The sequence below is a fragment of the Mustela lutreola genome, chromosome 8 (assembly GCF_030435805.1).
Source record: "Mustela lutreola isolate mMusLut2 chromosome 8, mMusLut2.pri, whole genome shotgun sequence".
Classification (NCBI taxonomy): Eukaryota; Metazoa; Chordata; class Mammalia; order Carnivora; family Mustelidae; genus Mustela; species Mustela lutreola.
The window spans coordinates 121,604,182-121,628,896 of record NC_081297.1 but is presented as its reverse complement, the minus strand read 5'-3'; the positions used below and the strand labels follow the sequence as shown (position 1 = coordinate 121,628,896).

At 37.5% G+C, this 24,715-nt stretch overlaps 1 protein-coding gene across 4 annotated transcripts in view; it reads left to right on the top strand.

Moving 5' to 3' along the window:
- ATP2B1 (ATPase plasma membrane Ca2+ transporting 1) overlaps window positions 1-24,715 on the top strand; it is a 123,960-nt gene that overhangs the window by 42,917 nt on the left and 56,328 nt on the right. For all 4 annotated transcript variants that reach the window (XM_059186494.1, XM_059186495.1, XM_059186493.1 and 1 more), the window contains exon 2: window positions 11,511-11,936. In XM_059186494.1, the coding sequence (XP_059042477.1) occupies window positions 11,729-11,936 (208 nt within the window). In that variant the 5' untranslated portion in view covers window positions 11,511-11,728. The remainder of the gene's footprint in view (window positions 1-11,510; window positions 11,937-24,715) is intronic.

Genomic DNA, 24,715 nt, shown 5'->3' with positions numbered 1-24,715 from the left:
GATCTCCACTATTCTTTGCACTTTGGTGAATTAACTCTAAGATTCTTGCCTAACACCCTCTTAAAATACAGCTTACCTTATTTTTCTACCAGAATCTTTGAATGTGTTGTGAAAGTGGGTATTGATTTACTGCTCTGTTCTTTAGTAACTACAGCTGGAAATTGCAAAAGACCATCAGCTCTCAGACCGTGTAAATAGAGAGAAAGAAGATAAAGACATGGGAAAGTGTCTCTCCTTAATTCTGCATTCAGTTGTTTAAATATTGGGATAAAAAAATCCTTGAAATTTACAGTTTTTAATGAAGAAAACAGAAAGCTCATGTTAAATTTACAGATAAGAGTTCTGCCTCCCTAAATATTGCCAGCTTTATTTTTGTGAGCTCGTTCAGTGACATAATGAGCATCCTGTTTCCTTAAGCATGTAAGTGTAGGTTCTTGTGAACTGACAGGATAGAAGCTCGGAAGGACGGAGTAGGCTGAGAGCAGCTGGTGTGACATTCAAGTGTTCATACTGCCTTCTTGCTCCTGAACAAAAGGGGGGGAAAACTGTTTTAATTTAGAAATCTCTTCCTTGACTATAGCTCAGATTCTCAAACCAGTGAAACTAGAAAATGATAGAACATTTCGTTCTCATATATAACTGGAGATATAATATGTTCTTACATTTAGTGGTAAGCTGTACAGGATTATATAAAATGAACTTTCCATAATTTGGAGCTTTTGAAAGGCTTCCCTTTTACTAGGAAACTGTCATGGTTAGGGTGAGCGTTCTTGAAATGCCTAAATCGAACAGTAGAACAGGAGAAGACAAAGGATAGTTTACTTAGGAGGCAGTAGGAGAAGGTAGGTATGTAAATTATAGTTCTCTGTTCAATGTCTTAAAATTTAATACTTTTAGGTGTTTAAAATCATTTTACATGCTCAAAATGAAACAGTATGAATCTCCCTATTTCTTTGAATGAAAGAAATTATTTTGATTAAAAATCAAAGCAATTTAAAGTAACAGCTCACAGAATATTTTTAGAGTATGGTCTGCTTTCAATTGTTCATGCAAATTGAGAATAACATAGCGAGGAGCCGTGAGTAATTTGCTTATATAACTTAATTGACAGGGAACTTTGGATGAAGGTGATAATCCAACAGTTGGTTCCTCAGCCGTAGTTCAGGGCCTGGTGGTCCACGCTGTTTCAGTGGTAGCATCAGGATCTCCCTTGCCTGAGAAGCTGTTGGAAATGTAAATTCTTGGGCCTCCACCCCTGATCTACCACGGAATTGAAACTCCGAACTCTGCAGGGGTGAGGGGGTTGCAGCAAATCTCGTTTGAACAAGTCCTTCCCAGGATTCTGAGGCTTGCTGACGTTTGAGAACCACTGATCTGAAGTCTGTGGAATTAGCATGGAAATGATCTTAAAAATCCAGTATGTGACCCAGCACTTTGCCAGTTTATCCTGGATGTGGTGCATTCAGAAGGATTGTGGTTTCTTACTGTGGAAATGCAACTTTGCAAAACTAGAACAACCTTGTACGAGATACGGGTATCATCAGGGTTTGGGATATGACGACTCCAACACACTTGACCATAAAGCAAAAATGCTTAGAGCGAACGTCAGGATATCTGTGTTTGGATCAGTCGCATTAAAAATTTTATCACATGCTCTGTTTAATTAAGTACTTTGTTGGCATAAACAAATAATCTGTGCTATCAAAAGCAAGAGTAATTGTCTTACAGTCCCAGGGAGGGGGATGAATCATCAATTTATAGAATCTCTTGTGCTTTGGGCTGACATATTTCTTTATAAACTAAAGGCTGTGGGGAATAGGAGTTGGGTTTCAGGCTAGGAAAAGGAAACGAGGTGATTTTATTCACACCTGCACCGAGCCAGACGGCTATAGTGTGGTTTTACCATTTTAATTGAATTGTGAAATTCTAAACTATGAGAGAGACAAAAAAATAAACCTTGTAAATGCCCATGCAAATAAATTTTAACTATTATCTCTAAACTGATCTCATGCTCTCATTAAGAACAGATGAAAACAATTACGGTCAGGCTGACAGCACCACCCAGCCCCTCGCCATTGACTCCCTTGACACTTGTTCAAGAATAGGACAAACGTTGAAAATGAAAACAGGCAGCCAGAGATGGCAGTGTGGTGGGGTTGCAAGTGGAGCATCAGAGAAATTAAGGCAGCAGAACATTTCAGGGGGTGAGGGGGAGTGGGGAGGGTGGTTACTGGTGGCAGAGGTTGTCGGTAGTTTAGATAAGAAGGACTGGAATATGTCCCTTAGATTTAGAACAAGAGAAGTCCCAGGTCACCTTGAAGAGTAGTTGCAGTGCAGCCCAGGAGAAAAACCTAGAGTGAAGTGGGTTGATCTTGAAGATGAAGTAGAAGTTGCAAATTTCAGAAAGGATGGTAGATTCAGAGTTGAGGATTTTCTTATCCAGTGACCCTAACTGGGTAAGATTTTTATGTCTTACATAGAGGTAGTTGCTGACCTGATTTACCATATTGTTTTGGTAATACTTTAATTTAGTATGGGTAATCCTAACTATTTTTCAAGTAAATGTATCACTCCATATTGAAATATTGAAACTCAGCATTATTACTTTTCATAGCTTCAAGGGTCTAGGACCTTGGTTGAGAATCATTGCTATGTAGCAGTCCTTGAATAGCTCATTGGAAAGTCTTAAATACCTTTTAACTAATACTGTCTGAAATGATTTAAAGGAAAGGAACGTTTGTATATGTTACATACATATCAAGGTGGTTTGAAAGTCCTTGAATGCCGTGACTTTCCCCTGACTAACCCTGCATGCCTTGCATATTATTTTAAATGTAGGGTTATCAGGTTTTGTTCTGTTTAAGTTGACCTTGTTTACTGTTAAAAAACCTGTTTTTCAAATTGATTTTTATCTTAAGGATCAAACATAGATATTAAGTACCTACCATATTTCAGACAGTGCTAGGGGTTAAAATTAAATGCCACAAATTGCCTTGAGTTCACAGTTCATTGGGGGAGGACAGAGAGGTAAACCAGTCATTGCTGCTGTGCAATAAAAGCTATACTTGAAGAACAAATTAGTGCCTCTCCTCTTCTCATTTACTTGCTGCCCACCCTGAGAGATTTGCCGTAGTGCTGGTGCTGAATTTATCACTGGCAGCAGCTGTGGCTTGCCCTTCAAAGTGGTGTACTTAGTCTGTGCCTCTGGAAGAGTCTAGTAGATGGTAAGTAATTTACTGAGGGGAGAGAGACTAATTTCAGTCAACTCAGACGCAGCGACGGTTTATGAATCCTGTGAGACTAATAAATCAGACACTGTAGACAATGTTTGTTTTCTGTTTCATCAGTTCTGTAAAACTGAAATCATGTTTGTTGAGTTTAATCTTGTTTATCTATCATTCTTTACTCACCTGATATAAATAACCTTTCTAAACAGGCTTTATAGTCTTTTATGTCCCTTTGTGCAGTGTGTATGCTTTCTTTAAGCCTCTTAAAAAAGTAAAAAAATGTGAGTTCAGAGAATATTCAAGTTGAGTTATCCCTTGGTTCTTTGGAGCATTTTAATGAAATAACTTGAGCATAACAGAACTTTGTAAAAGAAACATGACCGTTCATGATCTTGATCTATCTGCTCTTTGATATGCATAGTATTGATAGCCCATGCTCTTTTTTCTGCCATTAATCTGATGCTACAAGGCAGTACTTCAATATTTGGTAGTTTACCATACATTTTTATCATTTCTAATTAAAAATTGTTTTACTTGTTGGAAGACTTTACATTTGTAGGGTGTGAATCAGGATAATGGTTTTTTTCTTTCTTTTTTTTTTTTTGTTTTTTGTTTTTTTTTTAGAAAGTGACTATATTTTGAATGATCATAGTACCTCTTGGTAAGATATGGAGATCAAAGATGAATAAGGCATGGCTTTTGTCTTTAAGTAAAATATAAGCTTAATGGGCTGAAATTTAGGCTTAGTTACACAGCAGTTAAGCAGTTCAAGCTTCCAGGGGACATTTAAGGTGGCGAGTTTTAGGTTGTCCTGCCTGAGAACTGAAGGTCACTGCTATTATCTAATGGGGTAGGGTGGGGCAGTGTGGGCCCAGCTGGATTTCTTGGTTTATGAGATAGTGCTGTTAATAAAATGCTAATAGCAGCCACAGTGAGAAACAGCTAGAAAAGCTGGTTATCCCTCTCCTCACAACTACTTGTCTACAAAGGAAATTGGATTAATTTTTATGTTTAAAAAAAAAAAACAAAGAAACTAAGAAAATGGAGATTCTTGAGTGTTCTTTTTTGAAAGGCTGCACTTCAAAGCAATTTTTTAGCTTTTTGTCAGTTAAATGTGGTCCACTTTGAAGTACAGTGACATCTTTGTCCATGCTAGTAGCCTCTTTACAACATGTACATTATGATTTATCCCATGACTTAAATTTGGTCTTTTACTCTTCTTTTTAATGATTTTGTGAGTATTTAATGTTTGCTTTCTTTTTTGATAAGCATCTTTTATTCTTTTTGGAAGTAGATTATGTATATTTGGTTTCATTGGCTATAAAATGAGCAATTAGATTTGGTCAACATCCTTTTCATCCGTTAAATTCTATGATTTCTTTGTAACCATTTTTTAACAGAATGTTAGCTTTTTAAAATTTGTTTATGATTAGTGTTTTATTTTGACATAGAAATTTAACAATTAATTCTCTTATTAAGTGATTGAAAATAATCTGTCTTTTAGCTTTAGCTTTTTAAAACCCCAGATCTATATTTGTGATCCTATAAAATCAGTTGTTGATTAAGAACCTTTGTAAATACTGATTTTTTGGTTTTTAAAATTTACTGAGATGTATTAGAGCTAGGAAATGGAGATTTGACTGAATATTTGAGTATATCAAATGAAAACCCAAAGACATTCATTGAGATATTTCAGTATGGAATCCTTAAGAAAATTGTTTGAATATCTTTGGGAAAGAGTATATGAAATCAAAGGTAACTTCATGTACTGAAGTAGTTTATGTATCATTCTTTACTTGCATGATAGAAGTATTAGAAAATCGAAGAGTAAGATTTAGGACTACAACTTTTTATGTTTTGAAATTTCATTGTGAATTTGGAATGATTTGAAAAAAATTAAGAATACTCGGGAATCTGTAGCTAGTTGATTCAGAGGACATTTTAAGAGAGAAATTAAAGTTTAAATGAAAGGATTTGCTTCTAACAAATATATTACTTTTGTTTTATATCCAGTTTGTTTAAATTTAGGGTTGAAATTAATTACATGACTTTCGTAAGCTTGTGATCACAATTAGCAGATCTTCAAATTTGATGGTATCTTTCATACTTTATATTCAAGGAAGAATTTTTTTTTCCCCCTGGGGTTTGTTGTCTTTGAAGTAATCTTGCCTAAAAGGAGTCTTTATTTTTAAAAGCTAAACAGAATCAATGGAGAATAGAGTGCTGAACAGGAAGTCAGTTGTATATGTGTATAAAGCATGCTTACTGCCTTATTAGGCCAGTGGAGTCACCTTTTAAAGTAGGAATGGGTTTTTAAAGATTAGAGTTGTCACAAAAAAGGGCATGGGTTATCTTTAGGTATTGAGTGCACTTCCATATAATTCTTCCAGTATCTTGCGTGATCAGCTCCAGGTCTAAGGAGTGTCCTCTGACCCAGAGGCCCTTTATTATTATAGTGTTCTCCAGAGAAACAGACCAATCAGAAATAGACACATAGAGTGATTTATTACGAGGAATTTTCTCAGGCATTTATGGAGGCTGAGGGATTCGATGTGCCTTCTGCAAACTAAAGCCCCTGGAAAGCCACTGGTGTCACTTTCGGTCTGGGGGCAGAAGATTGCTGTCTCAGCTCAGAGGTGGTATGAATTCCCTCTCTCTGTTTTATTCCATTCAGTCCCTATATGGATTGAGCGATGCCCCCAGTCTGCTTCACTTGGTCTACCTGTTCAAATGCTAATCTCATTTAGAAACAGCTTCACAGGTACACACAGAAATAATGTTTAACCAGGTATCTGAGCTCCTTTTGATCCAGTCATGTTGTCTTAAAATTAACTGTTACAGACCTTTTCAAATTTTGATAACTTGTTACAGAGTTCTGGTTTATGTAGCCAAAGACTACCTTTTTGTAGCTTTCTTTCCTTTCATTCTACTTGTGTCCTTCAGTGGGCCACAGAATTCATCGGGTTCCTTTTCTACACTGTAGAATGTCACATGTTTGAGGTTTGCTGTCACAACTTGTTCCTCCCCTAGACTAGATTTCCTCCATTTCTTCAATGCACTGGTTTCCTGATTCTTCATTCTCTTTATTATTAACTGTGTTATAGTACGTAGACCCTGGCTGTTCATTCCTGACCTAGTAGGCCTGTTACGGATAATACAAATAAAAGTCTTTCATCCATCACTCGTTTTGAGACATTCAGTCTTCCTATTCTATCTGTATAGCAGAGTTTCTTTCGTTTTAGAGTATCATGAGAATCCTCTTTTCCTCTAGGCTTAGAAATCTTACTTCTTTAAACATTCCTCATCTGAATTGTCTGGGCAGTCCTCATCTGAGGAGAGCAGGGTAAATATTCTTAACAATAAAAAATAGCTAACGTTTATAAACATTAACTGTGTGCCAGCCTAAGTTCAAATAGTTTTATGGATATTAACACATTTAAAGAGGTGGGTATTGTTTTTGTAAATGTATTTTTATAGACGAGCCGGTAATCTTACTCATGTGTGTTGCCCAGGGTGAAGCAGAATAGTCTGTTACCTATCTTTACGAGTGTTAGGCTTCTGTCACTGCTGCCTAAGAACATACTCTCTTTGGGGGCCCAGTGAAAAGCACTTACATTATGTTAACTAACATCAAGTAAGTGCACTTTGTGACAATGCACTTACTTCTCCTTCCTACCTGTCTTTCTGAATCCTGATTCTGTCATCTAACATTTGCTGGCTTAACCGGCTTTAAGCCATCTACAGATTGGGGAAACATAACTTCTGTGTTTATGAATCATCAATAATGGTATAGAAGTCAGGAATTAGAAACCTAGTAATGCCTTGCAGGTTGTTCCTCTTTGTTATAATACACTTAGTTATAGGAACATTCATTTTGTATCTTTGTCTGCAAAAATCTCATGTTACTGTATAATGCTTTCAGAGCTCTGAATTTTATCCAGCTTCGTATTTCATTCCATACCTTACTTACCTGTTGCCCTGTGTTTCTTGGAGTTTTTCTGATATGCAGTTTTTTGTGGTTATCCTTGTTGAGTCTAGATAACATCCATACAACCATTTCACGATCCACAAGTCAAGTGTTCTTGTGAAAGAAGGAACTGAACTTGTAATTAACAAAGGTGTCTTGTTATAAGCTTCGTCCATTACTAGAACCTCACAGTCATTTTTCGGTCTTCTATGGAGGGCCCTGCTCATTCCTACTAAAGCTTATGTATCAGTTGGAATCCATCTCAATCCCTCTTTTTGAAAACTGTTAACTGTTTTTGCCTAACTGCAGTCTGAAACTACCTCTTTTCTTTTTTCATAATCCCTCAAAGACTACCAGTAGTGGTTTGACCAGCGATGTCATCTAGTGATTCAGGGATAAGTTATATAGACCAAGAGAACTCCGTAGATACCCTTTGTGTTTTCTTTAAAATTCCTCTCTTTGGGGTCTTCAGCTTCCATGTAACATTTCTCCTTAAACTTTACAAATGGAAGATCAAAATCTTTTAGACAGCACAGAAAAGCAAAAACATCTTATACATTCTGTTATATTTCAGTCCCATATTTCAGTCCCAAACAGTGTGTCCCCATCTTAATTGTCATTTTGTAGCTAACAAATAAAAAAACTAAACTTTTTTGTTGTCCTACGCATTTTTGTGAATCCACTAGTTTGGCGAATGGAGGGTTGAAAGTGGATAGGGAGGAAAATAGTGGAGGAGACGATAGACAATCTACAAATAGACAATAGCCTGATAAATAGAACATGTAGGTAATTGTAAATTCAAATAGTAGACTTTTTGGAAAGTGGCTCATTTGCATTTGGTGATTTCGCTTGGATTTCTCTTTCTTTAAACAGTGGGGGAACTGGACATAACTGGTAATCATGCACTCATCAAAGCTACGTGGCTTGCACAGTGGCACAAAACTCAACCCCAGAAGGAAGTTTATTGATAAATTACCAAGAAAATCAAGGGCTCAGACAGATTTGAGACACTGATTGACCAAGGGGCTCAAGTGATCCAGCACTGACAGGCACATTCCTTGCCTCTCCCCTTTCTTCCCTCTGTCTCACCTTCCCTTTTGGATCCATTTGCAGAGGCTTTCTGCATCTTGGATTTAAATTCAGTAAGAAGAGACAAGTCTCTCCCCCAGAGTCACAGCAGAAGCCTCCTTCCTCCCTTTTGGCCTTTGTTGGGTCATATGCACATTCCTGAACTGGTTACAGTTGTGGCCAGGGGAATGTTTGGATGTGGGAGGGAACCACATGGGGACTGCTTTGAGAGTCCGGGAAGGACAGATCCCTAAACAAAAAGTGGGAATTATTGCTGGAAAGTGTGGGAAACGATCCTGAGTTGGCAGATAACAAATATCCGCTACAGTGTCTAGAATTCTGCTTTTATTATATACATTGGTACATTTGGCATTATTTGACTGTTTTTGACCTAGGACAGTTTCTATTTGACCCTAATAAATGTGAAGACATAAAGTAGAGGCAATATAGTGGAAGGAGCATGGCTTTTGAGTCAGAAATAGAAATTCAGGTCCCAGTTCTATTATATGTCCTTATTGTTGAAAAGTTTAAGAGAACCCCGTACGTAATACCCGTTTATCCTCATCGAAAGATGATTGGAGAGGAATAAAATACTAGTTTTAATATTGTCAGAAGCTGATGTGGAAGATTTGGGTTTTGTGTGACAGCAGTAAAGCTCTATAGTTGAATCCAAAACTAATCGGTTCTTTACCCCACCCCAGGCACTTGGAACAGGAGCAGGGTTCTGTGTTTTTTGGTTTTGTTTTGTGTTTTTTTAATCTGGGGGTCTGCCCCTACCCTAATAACTCACACCAGAATGTATGAGTTTTGCAGAAATCTGGCTCCCCAAAGAAGGTAGAAAGGTGAAGAAACTACATATGTCCAGTGGCTCTTGGAAAATCTGTGAGGCAGCTTATTTTACCTCCGTGGCAATTGATGGGATAGGAAGCTACCATTGAGGAAAATTCCTCTTTGTGGAGGAAACCAGAAGACTGATGACATACACACAGACTTAGTTAGGAATCTTAATTCTTTTTTTCTCTTGAACAATAACTTACTTTAAGATTGGTATGATAACTCGGATGCCAGCAAACTTTGGATTTGGAAAGTCAGGGAGATTGTCAAATAAGCACCCTCTCTAGTTTTTGGAGTCAGGTTATTATAATAATTGATAGGTGAGTAGGAGGCAGCCTACTTTGCTTCTGAGATAAGTAAAATTGGTAATAATTGGGCAAGCAAGAGAAATTTTTGAAGTGGGAGGAAGCAGGCAATGAAAAAATGTCTTCGAGAATCTATAGCTGTCACATCCTTGCACATTTAACCCAAGGCAAGCAAATTTTCCTCAGCCACCAAGTATGAATTCAGAGTTTTTAACCCATTTTCCTATCCACTGGTTCTCACAGTATGCTCTCTGGACCTATAGCATCTGTATCACGTGGAAATTTGTTAGAAAAGCAAATGATGGAACCCATCCTAATCCTACTGAATTTAAACTCTGGAGGTGAGACCCAGCCATCTGTATTTTAATCACCTGTAGATTTTGATGCATATGGAAGTATGAGAACCACATACCATGATTTGTAAATATCCTCATAACAGTTTAATAGATGAAGATTAATTGCACTTGCCAGTAATCTTGTTTCCAATCATTGAACATCTTATTAAATATGGGGGAGTGGGGTATTTGAGGGAGTGGGGTATTTGAGGGAGTGAGGAAGAAGAGAGATGAATAGGGAAATTAGAGCTTAGGTTTCAGTGCTAAATAGGCATGAGCAGTGGGACTGTTTCTTCACCCTTTAAGTTTAGGTATAGTGATGTGAAGCCTGTTTTAAAAACTAAATGTAGCCGCAAAATGCACACCTTTGGATAAAGGAGAAATTAGAATGAAAGAGAACCTGGGGGGTAGTGATTAAAACTTGTGAAGAAGGGACTCGAAGATCAGAAAGAAAAAGAGCTTTTCAAAGGAAGAATTTACTCAGTGACTGAAGCTGAAGTGGATGGAATCAAGGATAACTTAGGATTTCAAGCCCAGGTGAGGAGGACAATGGTGATTGAGGAAGGAAGTTCTCTGCTTAGGAAATAAGATGAATCCATTGTTGCTGGGATGCCTGGGTGACTCAGTTGGTTAAGCATCTGCAATTAGCTCAGGTCATGATACCAGGGTCCTGGGATTGGGCCCCCGTATTGGAGTCCATGGTTAGCAGAGAGCCTGCTTCTCCCTCTCCCTCTGTCACTTACCCTGCTTGTGAACATGTGTGTGCATTCTCTCTCTCTCAAATAAAATCCTTAAAAAGAAAAAAGAAGATGACACCAGTGTTGAGCATGTTAACATTGAGATGGTTAAAGGACGTAGATGGAGACAAGAGCTGAACATACATCTTCAGGAGGCTTAGATTACAAGGAGAACTTGAAAGTATTATAGGGGAAATTAAAGTAATGCCTGCCATGTGCCTTGCACGGTTCTAGATTCCCAGAATGTACTAATGGGCAAGCCTCACAAATAAATGAACAAGGTAATTTTAGATCATAAAGGCTGGCAAAGAAGTAGAGTAATGACAAAGAATGATAAGGGGTAGAGAATTTCTTGGGGTAGGTGTTTCAAGGCAAGACCTGAGGTGATGACATATGACAGAATCATGGTGGAAGATAGTTTTAGAAAGCCAAAAGATGGTGGTGCTGAAGAGTGGCCAAGGAGGACTTTAGGAGAGCTTACTGTTTGTTGTGTTTTTGTCTTTTCAGGGTCTATATTGTATGAAAGGTTTAGAAAGAAGGTTCCATGTATTAGAAAGAACATGGGTTTGGAGACATCCCAGCCCATCCATTTTTTAGGCATTCGTTAGCTATGCAGAAGCTACTGAAATTCTCTGAGGCTTATTCTTCTCAGTAGAGGGGGAATAATAACACCTCATGCGATTAAATTGTGATGATTAAATGAGAGAATAAATTTAAAGAAATAGTGCTTGGAATGTAAGTACTGAGTGATAACTGTTAATAACAGTGATACTGAATGAACATAAAATTCAGTCATGTGAAATGTGTTTTCATTTAATAATGGTGAGATCTAGTGTCTTGAAATACAATTTTATTTAGGAGTTATACTTTGACATTTTGTCATGCAAAACACTTTACGGGCGTGAGACTACAGTTAAAATATTTCTGTAATTAAACATGCACTGTGATTAGCTGCTTGAATGATACTTAGAAAATATACTTGTATGCATAATGCTATTAAAGAGGGATTGTATTAACTTTTAAATATTATCTTACAGATGTGTACATCTCATGATTGATATGAAGAAACAAGTCATGGGCCAAAGGTCAAGATACTTCTCTGGGAAGTGCTGTTGATGCTGCTCTACAAAATCATACAATGAGTGTTTGGTTTAAGAAAGACTTTCATATTTAAAAGATTTTCATCTTGGAAATACATCAAGTGAAAATTAGAGTCTTTTGGGAAACATTTTCCTCCTAATAAATTATTCTTGTAATGGGCGACATGGCAAACAATTCACTTGCATATAGTGGAGTAAAAAACTCTTTGAAGGAAGCTAATCATGACGGAGACTTTGGAATCACGCTCGCAGAGCTGCGGGCTCTCATGGAGCTCAGGTCTACAGATGCATTACGAAAAATACAGGAAAGCTATGGAGATGTCTATGGCATTTGTAGCAGATTGAAAACCTCTCCCAATGAAGGTGAGTTGTGTTATGTTTGTTTTTAGCTGTTTGTATGGAGAGCACTAGGAATTTGGCTCATAAATAAACCTCTCTATATATATATATTATTGTATGATTATATCATAATTTTAGTGACATTAAGGTGAGTGGGTTAGCAGCTCTCAGATTGGTGCAGTTAAAGTAACTTTAGATCAGGAAATAATGTTACAGATGTATATATTTAAGTTGGTGGGAGGAAATATTTTGTACTGTTGTGCATATTGCTGCTGCTTGTTTACAGTAACAAGATTGCTTTTCCACTGGAGCTATAGAGAATGGAACCAGGCTGGGTAGCCTCCGGGGGATTCAGTGGAAATAAACCCTGCTCACTTAGCCTTCATTTTATAAGGTGGCTTGAAGTAGTTGTCACTGCCAGTAGCGGACCAAGTTGTTTTTAACCTAAACTTTAATAAATTAGTTCAGAAGGTCCTAAAGCAAATGGAGTAGATTAGAAGCCAATTTTTTTTTTTCTAACCTAGCAGACAGTTCCTTTGATTAAAACTAATTTTCAAGTCTTAGAATTATGTTCAATTTCCCTGTGTTCAAAGAAATCTTTGGTTTTATAATTCTCAATTTGTAGTAAGTTTCTTTATGAGAATCAAGAAAAGTCACTATAACTTCATTGAATTATGGCCTTTGAAATGGTTTGAGATAGGTGACCTTTTTTATACATTCATCATGTTGAAAAGAAAATTACAGTTAGGAAGTTTCAGAAAGGCTTTTCCAAATTACAAAGGAAGATACATAATGATGACTGGTGATTGTACTTTAGTAAGGATGGGAAAGTATTAATGTTAAAAGTTAAAGTATATTAGTACATATTCCAAAGCAAGTTCCAGAGAAATTAGGCAGAGTTTTTTTTTTTTTTTTTTTTAGTCCATTTATTTTTTAAATAAAAGTAACCCTCTACACCCAGCGTGTGGCTTGTGTGTGACCTCACAGCCCCGACCGAGATTGAGAGTAACATTTTCTTTTGACTGAGCCAACCAGATGCCCCCCAAAATGTTTTTCTTAACTTTTTTTTTTTTGAAACATCTTATGCCATGCCATAATATATGTGATAAAATTTAAAGTAATGGCAAAAAGTTACTTCCAAAAGTGTTAGAAATTTTTAAATCACATCAAAAATTCTTTAAACTTGTGTGTGTGTGTGTGTGTGTGTGTATTATTGCTATTTGAATTCTTGATTGTTTTAATGGTAGGTAAATATTTTTTCTGAGGTGGCATAATCTTGAGGAAGCCAGTATCCATATTCACACATGTCTGAAAAGGGCTTCCTTGATCACTTGGAGTATGTTCTTTTTCCTGCAAGGACTGTTAAATCTTTTGTATTTTCTGGATCTTTTCCTTAAGTCAGAACTACTAGAAATGTGGGCTTCTTAGTTACTCCTTAATATTGCTGTACCTTTAAGGTAGCAGGGATCCCTGTTGGTGTAAATTCTAGGAATCAGGAACAGACCCATGGACTTTAATAGATAGTTTGACAAAGTTTGTAGCTTGTTCATTATGCAAACCCCTTTTTGAAATATTAGCACACTTTATATCTCTTTTAGAGATTTGTACATTGATACGCTGTTCTCAGCTGGTAGATTCATTAATTCAACTATATGTACTTTCTACATTGAACCTAACACCTAATTGTTGGATGTTTCATGCTCACCAAATTGTTAAGAAATGCTACCATTAAAAAGCCCTCAATATAACAACATAGTTTGTTCATAAAAGTGATATTGAGCTTCAGCTTCAAACCACTTAACTGTACTTCCCCTCAACCATGTTTTTGCATTTCTGTGCTACTAGTTAATCAGAATTCTTGTCTTCTGGTAACTAAACACCCCTGTATGGTCAGTTCTCATTTTTAATAGATGTGATTCTCATTTGTTTGCACTGGACTTTCTTTTGTGTTGTTATTGGGGCAGTAATCCTACATTGATTTTGGCTGTTTATTTAAGTTAACTGAAAATTTTGCATTTACTACAGTACTTTTAAAATTTGGGGAGGTGATGGTTATGCACCTTTCTTACTACATGATGGAAACTGTGGATAATCTTAGAAATAATTCATTGATAATGAATAATGCACATAATAATTGATGTGCATTGTTGCTGCTTTGAGCTGTCAAATGAATACATGAAATATTTTCCCCTCTTTTATTCTTGGGGAATTCTTGCTTCTTCCTCGTATTACAGATTTTTGTTAAAATTTGCACCAACTTTTGTCTTCACTGGTTAAATATGAACAGTTTGTCATTTTGAAATATTCTTTTAAAAAAGTGAAAAAAACATTTTAAGCATATTTGTGTTTACAGTTGTAGGGTGAAAGAAAAACCGCCACAGGCTTCATAGGCATATTGTTGCCAGAGGAGTAGTTTTAGTTTAATTTAGAAATAATTTATTCAGAAAGCTAATGAACATTTTGTCACTGATCAGCTAGGCAAATGATAATAAATAAATCATCATCAGGGATAATCAGCTATGAGTTTGTAGGCCCAAGAAAACGATCCAGACAATAAGTACTCCTCTGTTAGTAAAACCTGCTTCTAGTCAGGGAAAGTGAGACTAAAATGATTCTTTAAAAAATGTAAATTTGGGAGGCACCTGGGTGACTCAGTCAGTGGGTTAAGCCTCTGCCTTCAGCTCAGGTCATGATCTCAGGGTCCTGGGATTGAGCCCCGCGTCAGGCTCCCTGCTTGGCAGGGAGCCTGCTTGCTTCCCCCCCCCCCCTTTCTGCCTACTTGTGATCTCTGTCAAATAAATAAAATTTAAAAAAAAAAAAGAATGTAAATTTTGATTAAGTAAAAACTGAAGTTTAGCTGTTTCTTTAGTACTTCATTTAATCATTCCTTGACATATAGTCTTTCATCAGATCTAGGTTGTTAATTGCCATATGTTTTATATACCCTCTAAAAGAAAAGAACTAGTGTTGGCAGTTTTAACTGTAAGATAATTGTAAGTGTATAATTAAATTACATCCCAATTTCAACAGTGTTAATACAGTGTCAGAATATGTGCCCCTTAGAATTGTTGGGATAGTCCGCTCATGGAGGCTACTACTTTTCTCCGCTGGGCATACACTTTCATGAATCAAACAATCCCTGACTTATTTTTACAAGGGGGAGACAAATTTACAGGACAGCTAAACATGTAATGTATTAGCAATGTGTGCTTAAGAGAAAAAAATGAGCCGGGAAGGAAAATCAGAGATACTGAGGATGTGGCTGTTAGATTGCTATCCAGTCTGGAGGAAGAACAATTGAAGGCATTTCTGAAACACAGCTAAAATAAAAAGAAGGTAACACATAGTTAACACTTTTTTGTGTCAGATTGGCTGTTGCTAGCAGTTACAAATATTAACTCATTTTATCCTCAAAACAACCTTACCCTTTTTTACAACCAAAGAATCCACAGCACAGACAGGTTAATGGGCTTACCCAAAGTCTCACAGCTCATAAGTGCCACAGTAGGGATTCAGACCTTGACATGGTCGCCACGGAAAACATGCTTTTAACCCCTGTACCATGCTACCTGTTTGAAAAGCTCAGTTCATGCAGCTTGCAAAACAGTTTTGAGAAAAAGGTACCTGTGTTCTGTCTTCTCAAATAGTAATTTTTGTTGGCAGGAATTTCATGGTGAAAAAATAATTTTGAGTTATTTAATAAAGCTTCTGTTGATCAGTTAGTCATTTTAAAATATTGCCTGTTCAGAAAGTTGGTATTTGTGAACTTCCCCATTTGGCCTGCTGATTTACTGCTTGTCTTCCAGCGGAGTACCCCTTTAACTGGATTTGAAGTGTACTTTATGTGTACTGATCGATAGAAAGTGTTTTGAGCCAGATGTGATTTTCATATTAAAAATTTAACCATCTTTAACTCTTAAAAGAATTGGAAGTACAAATTTTGAGGTTAACTGAAATGGAGACTGTTATCTCTTGGAGTCCTCAGAATCCGAGAATATACTTTACAACGAAATTACTTCCTTACAGCATCCTAACTGCATGCAGTTATCCTTGTGGTTTTTTTCTTCATTATCTTTATTGTTTTCCTATAGTGACTTCCTTATTCCTGTTGTAAATCCCATTTCTTGATCCTTTTATTTCCAAATTAGCTTTTGGGATTTGTTCCCGTTTTAGTGTGTTCCTATGTTATTTATATTATATTTTAAATTGGGTGGTAGAGTGGACTGTCTAATAATGAGATTTCTAGAATGCAGATCTCTATGCTGGTAGCATGTCATGTCATTCAGTACTGCCACACTAAATAAAGGGTAACAGTGAATGCCTACCAATTAAAGTCTGGGACAGCAGGATAACTCTGTAAGAGGCATAGATGGCTTCGTGGCCTTCTAAAGGGTCAGGAAAGTAAATGGGCATACACTTTCGTGAATCAAACAATCCCTGACTTATTTTTACAAGGGGGAGACAAATTTTTAAGTGGTAGTTGCTAAAATTAGGTGCAAGAGGAAAAGAAAGCAGAGGGAATAAGAAAAGGAAACAGGGGTAGAAAGAAAAAAAGAGTTATGCGGTAGGAAGCAGAGTAAAGTCAACAGTAATTGATTGCCCTGGCTGACTAATGTTTCCATAATGTTTCAGATGGCAGTTGATATTTGTCCTCCTGGAAGTAAGGCTGTTAGTAATGGTGTGCTTTGACCAGGTCTTCATGATGTAACATACTAACACTAATACTCACATTTAGGAACATACTTTAAAAAAAAAAAAAAAAAAATCAGCCCTTTGCCCAGCATGAATCATTGTTGACTTAAAGGCTACCACAAGAATCCTCTGATGCCCTGATGGGTGTGCTTGGTTGTACAGGTTGGCACAGCTCTTTCAAGTCACTCAGCAAGGATTTCCATCACCACAGTATGCCAGCCACATGTATTTTAATACTTACGTAGAGTTACCTGCAAGCATTTTATGTTGATAATCCTGTGCGACCTTGTCCTAGAAATTTATCGCTGCTCTAATAGAAGATTATACATTTAATTTAATACCTGTTCAGGTGACTAGTTTTCATTGCTTATGAATTTTTTGAATGTAGTAACACTGACCTCTTGTAACTTTGTTGCACATACTTAAAGTTGTCCTTGATGGAGCCTGAAGTAGCATAGCATTAGAGTTTTGGTTTTTGTTTTTTTTTTTTAAGTTTGGTTTTCTGAGTGCAGTTGACATTTTTCCTTTTTATTTTATTTTTTTAAAGTTTATTTATTTTAGTAGTCTCCATACTCAACGTAGAGCTCAGACACATGACCTCAAGACCAAGATTTGCATGCTTTTCCGACTGAGCCCACCAGGCACCCCTGTGTTTCCTTTTTAAACCATTCTGTTCTGGTTTTCATGATGCTAAATTCTGTGGGCTTTCTTCCTCTCTGGCCAGTTATGTATCAGCCTGCTGTGCTTTCCTTTAGATGTTGGTGGGCCTCAGGTTTCAGTTCCTCTCCACACACTCCTCATCATTGACACTCCTCTGGTAATGCCATGTACTTCTACGACTGCACACATCATCTGGATGCTGGTGGTTTCCACATCTGTAGCTCCAGTCCAGATGTTTACCCCAGACTTCGGGCCTGAAAACTGAATTGTTATAGACCTCTTATTTTCTCAACCTTTCCATACTTTGCTTTCTAAAAGCACACTCTCCTTTTCCCGTTTCCACTGAAACCATTATCCATCTTTTAGGTGGCCTGGACTTGGGCGGGAAACTTGCACCCACTCTCATTCTGTTGGTCAGCAAGACCTAGAAATTCTAACTCCTAACTTGGTCTTAACCTGAGGGTATCTGCTTGTCTGCATCCCCATTCCTCTGTTTGAGGACTGACTTCATTTATGATAATTGAGATAACAGTGGACTCAGGTGTTTTTTTACTGTCTCCCTGTATGTTACCTGGCACTTCCTTGCTTAAAGCTAGTAGTGATTTTGCATTGGCCTTAGAATGAAGTTCTGACCTCTTGCTTAGGTTAACAAATCTTTTGGGGGATCTGACCCCTGCTTACTTCTCTTATCTTGTTTTTTCTTCCCAGCTCTTCTCTTCAATGTTTGAGCATAGCAGAATTGCAGTTTTCTTAAAAACTATTGTGCCAAGGTGACTCTTGTTTCTGGGTCTCTTACATACCATCTTTTTCTTCTTCTTTTTTTTAAAAAAAGAACAAAGGTACAGAGTAGCCTAGTGGGGTTCTTGCTACTCCATTTATTCACTTTAATTTTATTTACTTTTATTTTTTTAAGTAGACTCCACAGCCAGTGTGGGGTTTGAACTCAGAGATCAAATCGCATGCTCTACCCATAGAGCCAGCCAGGTGCCCTATGTCTTAATCATTCTTAAGACCTCAAATTAGATACCTTAGAATTTCCTCATCTGTCCCTAACCCTTTAAATTTTGGATTCTAGCTCCCTGTGTATATTCCCATACTACCTCACCACCCCCGTCATAATACTTAATACAATTTGCCATGATTAACTGATTACTTGTCAGCTTGCCCCACGAAACTAGGAATTCTTTGAGGGCGAGTGCAAGAGAAAGGCATGCTGTCTGACTCATTTCCCTTTGTGGGCTTACTTAGTGGCCATCACAATGACTGGCCCATGGAAATGAAGGTGAATATTTCACTTTAGACCAGTGACACCTCAAATGAGGAGCAATCTCCTTTTTTGAAATTGAGCATATTAGTTTGTTTCCCCAAAAGAATGCAAGTAAACATAAATTTTCACATGCTTTCTTGGTCTGCATGTTTCCCTGCAGCCTTTACTTAGACGAGTTGGGGCGGCTGCTACCACCACTGTGTCCCTCTCTCTCTCACACACATAGACACACACACACACATGCACACACGGAGACACGTACAGAAATTGGTAAGACTGTGGTATTTGCTGTGTCGTAGCCGTGATTGTCGGTAAAGCCCTCCTGCTTCCTACATTCCAGTACTTTACCCTTTTCATTTCCTAAACTGACACATGATTTTATTCGTCGCAGAAGTTGTGGTGCTTCGTTTTCTTATAAAACATCAAGTTGTGATAAAGTTTGAATTTTACGTCTTTTCCAAATATATAGACAATACTCTTGAGCCATTATCGGCTCATAGGATGCAAATAGACTCCCCTGCCCCCTGCGCCCTTCACTTCCCACAGTGGTAAATCCAGACCAAAAGCAGATAATGCTGAGACTATCAACCTTAAAGAAAACAAATGGTACTTTAATTAAACAAAGATGAGTCTGTTTGAAAGTAGCAGGGGAATTGGCATTCAGGACAAGCAAACTATGGCAAGCCGTAGCCCAGTCTGAGGAGACAAAGCAGGGAGACGATCTGTTAGGAAGAAATTGAGGAGGGTTGTTTTGAATATGACTCCACTGGAGAAGAACAGGAGTTCGAGGTTATGGTGGTTTCTCACTGGCTGCAAGTGGTGGGCAGTTGGCCCTTACTGAGGCATGTGGAAATCTTCCTCCTTCCTGCTGGTCATGTAAGTTGAGATGAGTGCTACGTGCATGAGAACCGTCCCTTCATGGCTTCCCCACTACATTTTAAATTAGATTTTCTTGATTCGTTTTCATGTTTTCCCGTTTTGATTAAGATCTTTCTCAGAAAGCATCACTGATTAAGCATCAGGTGGTTCTTTTTGATGGAAATATTTTTGTCTATTTGTGTCTTTTGGTGCTTGGAAGGACCTTTCTCTAGGAGTCATGTTCCATGTGAGGATGAGGGAATGGGGACTAAGTAGCGAGTGGAAACCAGGGAGGCCACATCTGAGTAACAGGGGAGATATGAAGGAGGGGCTCTCATGCATTTCCCATTCATAGATTCATATCTTATCAGGTCTCTGAACATGAGATCATCTGAGAGCATTGAGCTAGCATTCTGTTTGCTACGTTATTTTCATGACCTTCAGAACTAGCAGGAAGGACTGACCTCTAAAAGGGGTTTGAGGGTACCACGCTTGAATTTCTCATTGTCCCCAGAGCTGTTGGAATTCTCCTTTGGTCCTGCTGTCGCCACCAAATCTCCTAGTGCTGACTAGGAAATTCCAGGTTGGCTGGTCAATGTGCTTTTTAAGCCAAGTGGGTTGCTCAATGATCTTATGTAACTGAGTTTTAACTTCCCCAGAAGTGTTAATCCAGGTGCAGCAGGTGGTGTTGGCCACGGCACAGACTCTTCCTTGCTCAGCTAAACAATTATCAAGGACTGTCATGTTATCGGCTTTGGCCAGAGAGTGTAAGGCTCTTTTTTGGGCAGCTATTGTCTAGACAACTGATTCTGCAATATCTCCAAGAGTTAAGGAAAAATTTCTGATCATATTCTTGTTTACATGTACTCCTGACTGAGGAAATACAGCCCTGTTAAGGAAGTGAATCCTAAATCATGAAAGCCTCCTGCTAGGTCCTTTCTCATTTGACAATGTAAATACCGGGAATTTGACCAATGAAGGTGCCTTAGTTGGATTGTCAGAAGTTAGGGGCATGGTCAGATCTTAAAAGGCCTTGCCTTGATATGCACTAGTTGTTGATAGGCCCGCATTTATAGGCCCAGGGAGAATAATAGCCACCACAGGCAAACATAAGTCCAACTGGGGCACAAATCACTCACTCAGATGGCACTGTTAATAGGGTAGAGATTTTAATGTTAAGTACAACAGTCTGAAAGGCAAACCCCTCCTTTAGCAGTGGCCTTGGAGAAATGGATGAAGATTTTCTCTTTCCAGGACAATGCCAGAGTAAAAGAAAGAGAAGGAAAAAAAAATTTCCTGTTTAAACTATGAGGTTTTGATTTGGCATCAAGAGAGTAAGCAGTCAGCCTTTATGTCAGCTACTTCTTTTTCTAGTCTGTTTGATTTGGAGGTCTCTAATGTCTGTGCAGGACCAGGTGTCAGATGGAGCCTTCTTCATCCATGAGATACATGTTCAAGGTTTAAGTCCCTGAAGTTTGCCTGCCATCTGGGGAGTGAGGAGGACTTGGTATAGTCCCTTCCAAGTACAGTCATGGGCAATCTTTGTTCTGATTGATTCCAGATCAGAAGTGTGAGAGAAAATTGGAAATGTTCCTTTGAGAATTGTAGCTAGATTTTGAGGAAATCAGAATTCAGGATCCAGTCCAATTTGCAAGTTTATAACAGAAACTCCAAGACAATTAACAGGATTAAAGAAAAATATAAGCATAATTTTTCTTTCTCTGCAAGTACCCTCAGTTTTTATAATAAAACTATTTCTTTGCATTAAACTTTGCCTGGTTATGTACATTAGTGCAGCAAGAATAGTGATTAACCATCCAAACTCTTATTAAAACTGTTTTGCTGGAATTTTGTAAGCAAGGTACCAGATTGATTTTTCCTTCAAAGGACTTCATTGGCTGTGTAAAGTCAAACTTCACTCCTTAAAACTCTTGTTTTATCTGAATCTATGCACATTTCTCAACTATGATACTCCAGCCAAAGCTAACAGATGTTTCTCTGTCCTGATACAAGAAGAACAGATCCTTATTGAATTTATGCAGATAATTGTCATGAAGATAAAAATACTCAGTTTCATATTCTGGAGGGATCATGTGGAGAGAAAAAGCAAATGTTTTATTTTATTGATGAAGGTGCGTATGGCCAAATTGTTGAAAGCTTAGGAGAGAGGAAAAGGTTTCCTAAAATCTGAAGAAGCATAACATTAGAGAACCAATAATGTTTTAAACAAGAAGTCATAGAAATTATAGTCACCCTACTCAGTTCATTCAGTCTTGTGTTTTTAATTCTTGTTCTGCTTGAATTCAGTTTGCCACTAGTTCTGGAAATTCTTACCCAGTTCAATTTTATTATCTTAAAGTTATCAGAGAATTGTCCTTTCCTAAATCTCTTTGACGATCAAGTAGTTTTTCAGGAACACTTGTAAAAGCGTCAGAATAAAACAATAACTGTCTGTAAATGACCAAAAGACTTCAAAATGGCCATGGCTAAATGCCCAATGAGATTTCATTATAATGCAGCCAAGATAAAAATTTGGTTATTTTTGTGACAGACACTTTAAGTAGTAACTAGAATTAGAAGTGTTAACATGATGTCAGGACATACAAGATCTTTAGAAATTTCATGCTATTTTTCCTTATTACATTAATAACATTTCCACACAAATATATTCTAAGAAGGCTTAACATCACCTGTTTGACAATACTTCCCATATAATTTAACATACTAGGCAAGTCTAATTAATTTAACATCTCCTTCTTTATAAGGAAAACAAATCCTTTGAAATGTTCCAAGGACCCCCTGTAAAAACCTAAAGTCCGTTCAAGATCAAAATACTACCTTTAGAATTTGATTTGGGAGAAGTTTGTCAAAAATACCAAAAGGCTTGGACACTTAGGATGTGAGGTCGCTGTGAAACAATACTTGGGTGTTGATTTAACCAAAGCGACCAAGATTTTGCAGGAAGATACAGAAAGCTACATAGTCGTAAAAAGCCTTAGCTTCTTTAGTATTGAAAATAACTTTTTAAAAAAGTATTCAAAGATCTGATGAGGACAAAACACACAATGTTTCTTTTTCTAGGCAGATTACATTAAAAGTAAAGAAAAACTTGTTTACAGTAGCATATTAAGGGCAGTTCAATAATGTAAGAAAATATTGTGCTTTCAACAGAGGAAAAGAAAATTCTAATTTTGTACCAGTGTCCTTTTAATGGTAAAACACCTTTTTTTTAAAGATTTCATTTTTAAAGATTTTAGGTTTTTTTAGAAGATTTAAAAGATTTTATTTTATTTATTTTAAAGAATTTATTTATTTATTTATTTATTTATTTATTTATTTATTTTTAAGGTTTAAAGAGAGAGTGAGCACAAACAGAGGCTGGGGTGGGGTAGGGGGTGGGCAAAGGGAGAGGGACAAGCAGATTCCAGTGAGCAGGGGCCTAACTATCTGGGCTGGATCCCAGAACCCTGGGGTAATGACCTGAGCCTGAGTCAGACACTTAACCCACTGAGCCACCTAGGTTCCCCATGCTAAAACTCATTTTTAAATAAATTTATTTTTAATCTTAACCAGCTTGACCACACATTAAAATCTCCAAATCTTCCTTTTACAAAGACCTACCTTTCTTTTTTACATTTAGATTTTATCCTGTCTTTGCTCGTTTCGAATAACCAGCTCCTTTTCCTTTTTTAAATAACCAGTCTTACTTTGTAACAGACTTTCCCTCAATAAAAGTGCATGTCTGGGCACCTGGGTGACTAAGTTGGTGAAGCATCTGCCTTTGGCTCAGGTCATGATCCCAGGTGTCCTGGGATCAAGCCCCACATCAGGCTCTCTGCTCAGCAGGGAGCCTGCTTCCTCCTCTCTCTCTTTGCCTACTTGTGATCTCTGTCTGTCAAATAAATAAAGAAATCTTAAAAAAAAAAAAAAAAAAGAATTACTTCCTTGAAGTTTGTACTTTAGCATTTACACCTCAGGGGTACAAGGAAGAATGAGAGTTACAAGCCTTTAAAGATTAATAGGAGGGGAGGTTTTGGGATTGGGAAAAAGAAATGGGCAGACTTTGAATTTGCCTCTAGAGTTGCATTTCTAGTTTTACAAAGATTTGTGAGATGAGGATAGTTGCTCCCAATTCCTCAAAGAATTGAGTTGCCACTTAATGACATCAGAGCTTAATCCACCCATCCAACTGCATTATCCTCAGTACAGAGGAGAGTACCTTAACAAAATTTCCTCTCAGTCACCAACCACTGCCTCCAGTCATGTTTTCTGCCTTTTTGTGTATTCACTAATCTCTGGAGTTAATCCAGTTATTAAAATGTTAGAGGATTTTCAATGAGTTTAAGAAGTTATTTAACTATAGTCCTTCGTTTGGTCTTTACTGTGGCCCTTGACCAAGAAATGAAAGCTTCCTGAGGAGAATTACCTGTAGCTTCAAGTGGTCTTATTGGAAAAGGTAACTGTTTAATAGTCTCTTCAGAGTGGAAAGGCAATTCAGACAGGATTACTAGAATGAATATTCAAAGAGGGGAGCTGTATGAGAATTTTGTCAGTCTTATAGCCTTTTGTTTTAGGTAACTCTTGTGTCTTCACATTTTCATTAGCCTTTTTACAACAAATCTCTCATTAAAGCTATTTTGGGATTTTGAGATTTGGAGGCTTCTGCATGCCAGTAAAAATAGGTATCTCATTCTGTTTAATTTGATAGTCCTTACTTTCAAGTTCACTTCTTAAATGATCTTATCTAACTGGAACATTTCTCATAATGGCCATTGTAATTCTACGTTGTCTTTAGTAAGATTTTGCCATTTTTACAGATATTTACAGCTTCTGGAACCATAGTGTTTAGATGTAAAAATAGGCAGGTATGCCAGAAGGTGGCTTGCTTAACTTTCTGGATTTTAAGGATCCCATTACTCAGAGAAGAAGTACATAAAACAAAAGTGTATTCACCAAGAAGGGTACTATCTTAACAAAAGCAGACCTGAGATACAGCTGGAGAGCTAAACCAAAAGAAGGGAACTTGTATCCTAGAGGGGAGACTCACTGAATCCAAGGGAAAAAGACAACTCACAGAAACGAAGAGTGCAAGGGGCTCAAGGAGTGTTTTGTGGGATCTAGAAAACAGTTGTGAGGGTCATTATTTCCTAGGGGTTTACCTCCTTCCGATCCCACTTCCGGCACCAGGTAATAATAACCTTAAATGAAACAAGTGGTAATTTAATTAAACAGTTTAAAGATAAGCATATTCAAGAATAGCAGTGATGTTGCAAGTCAGGTCAGGGCAGGCAGATAAGGTGAGCCATAGGCAAGTCTGAGGAGACAA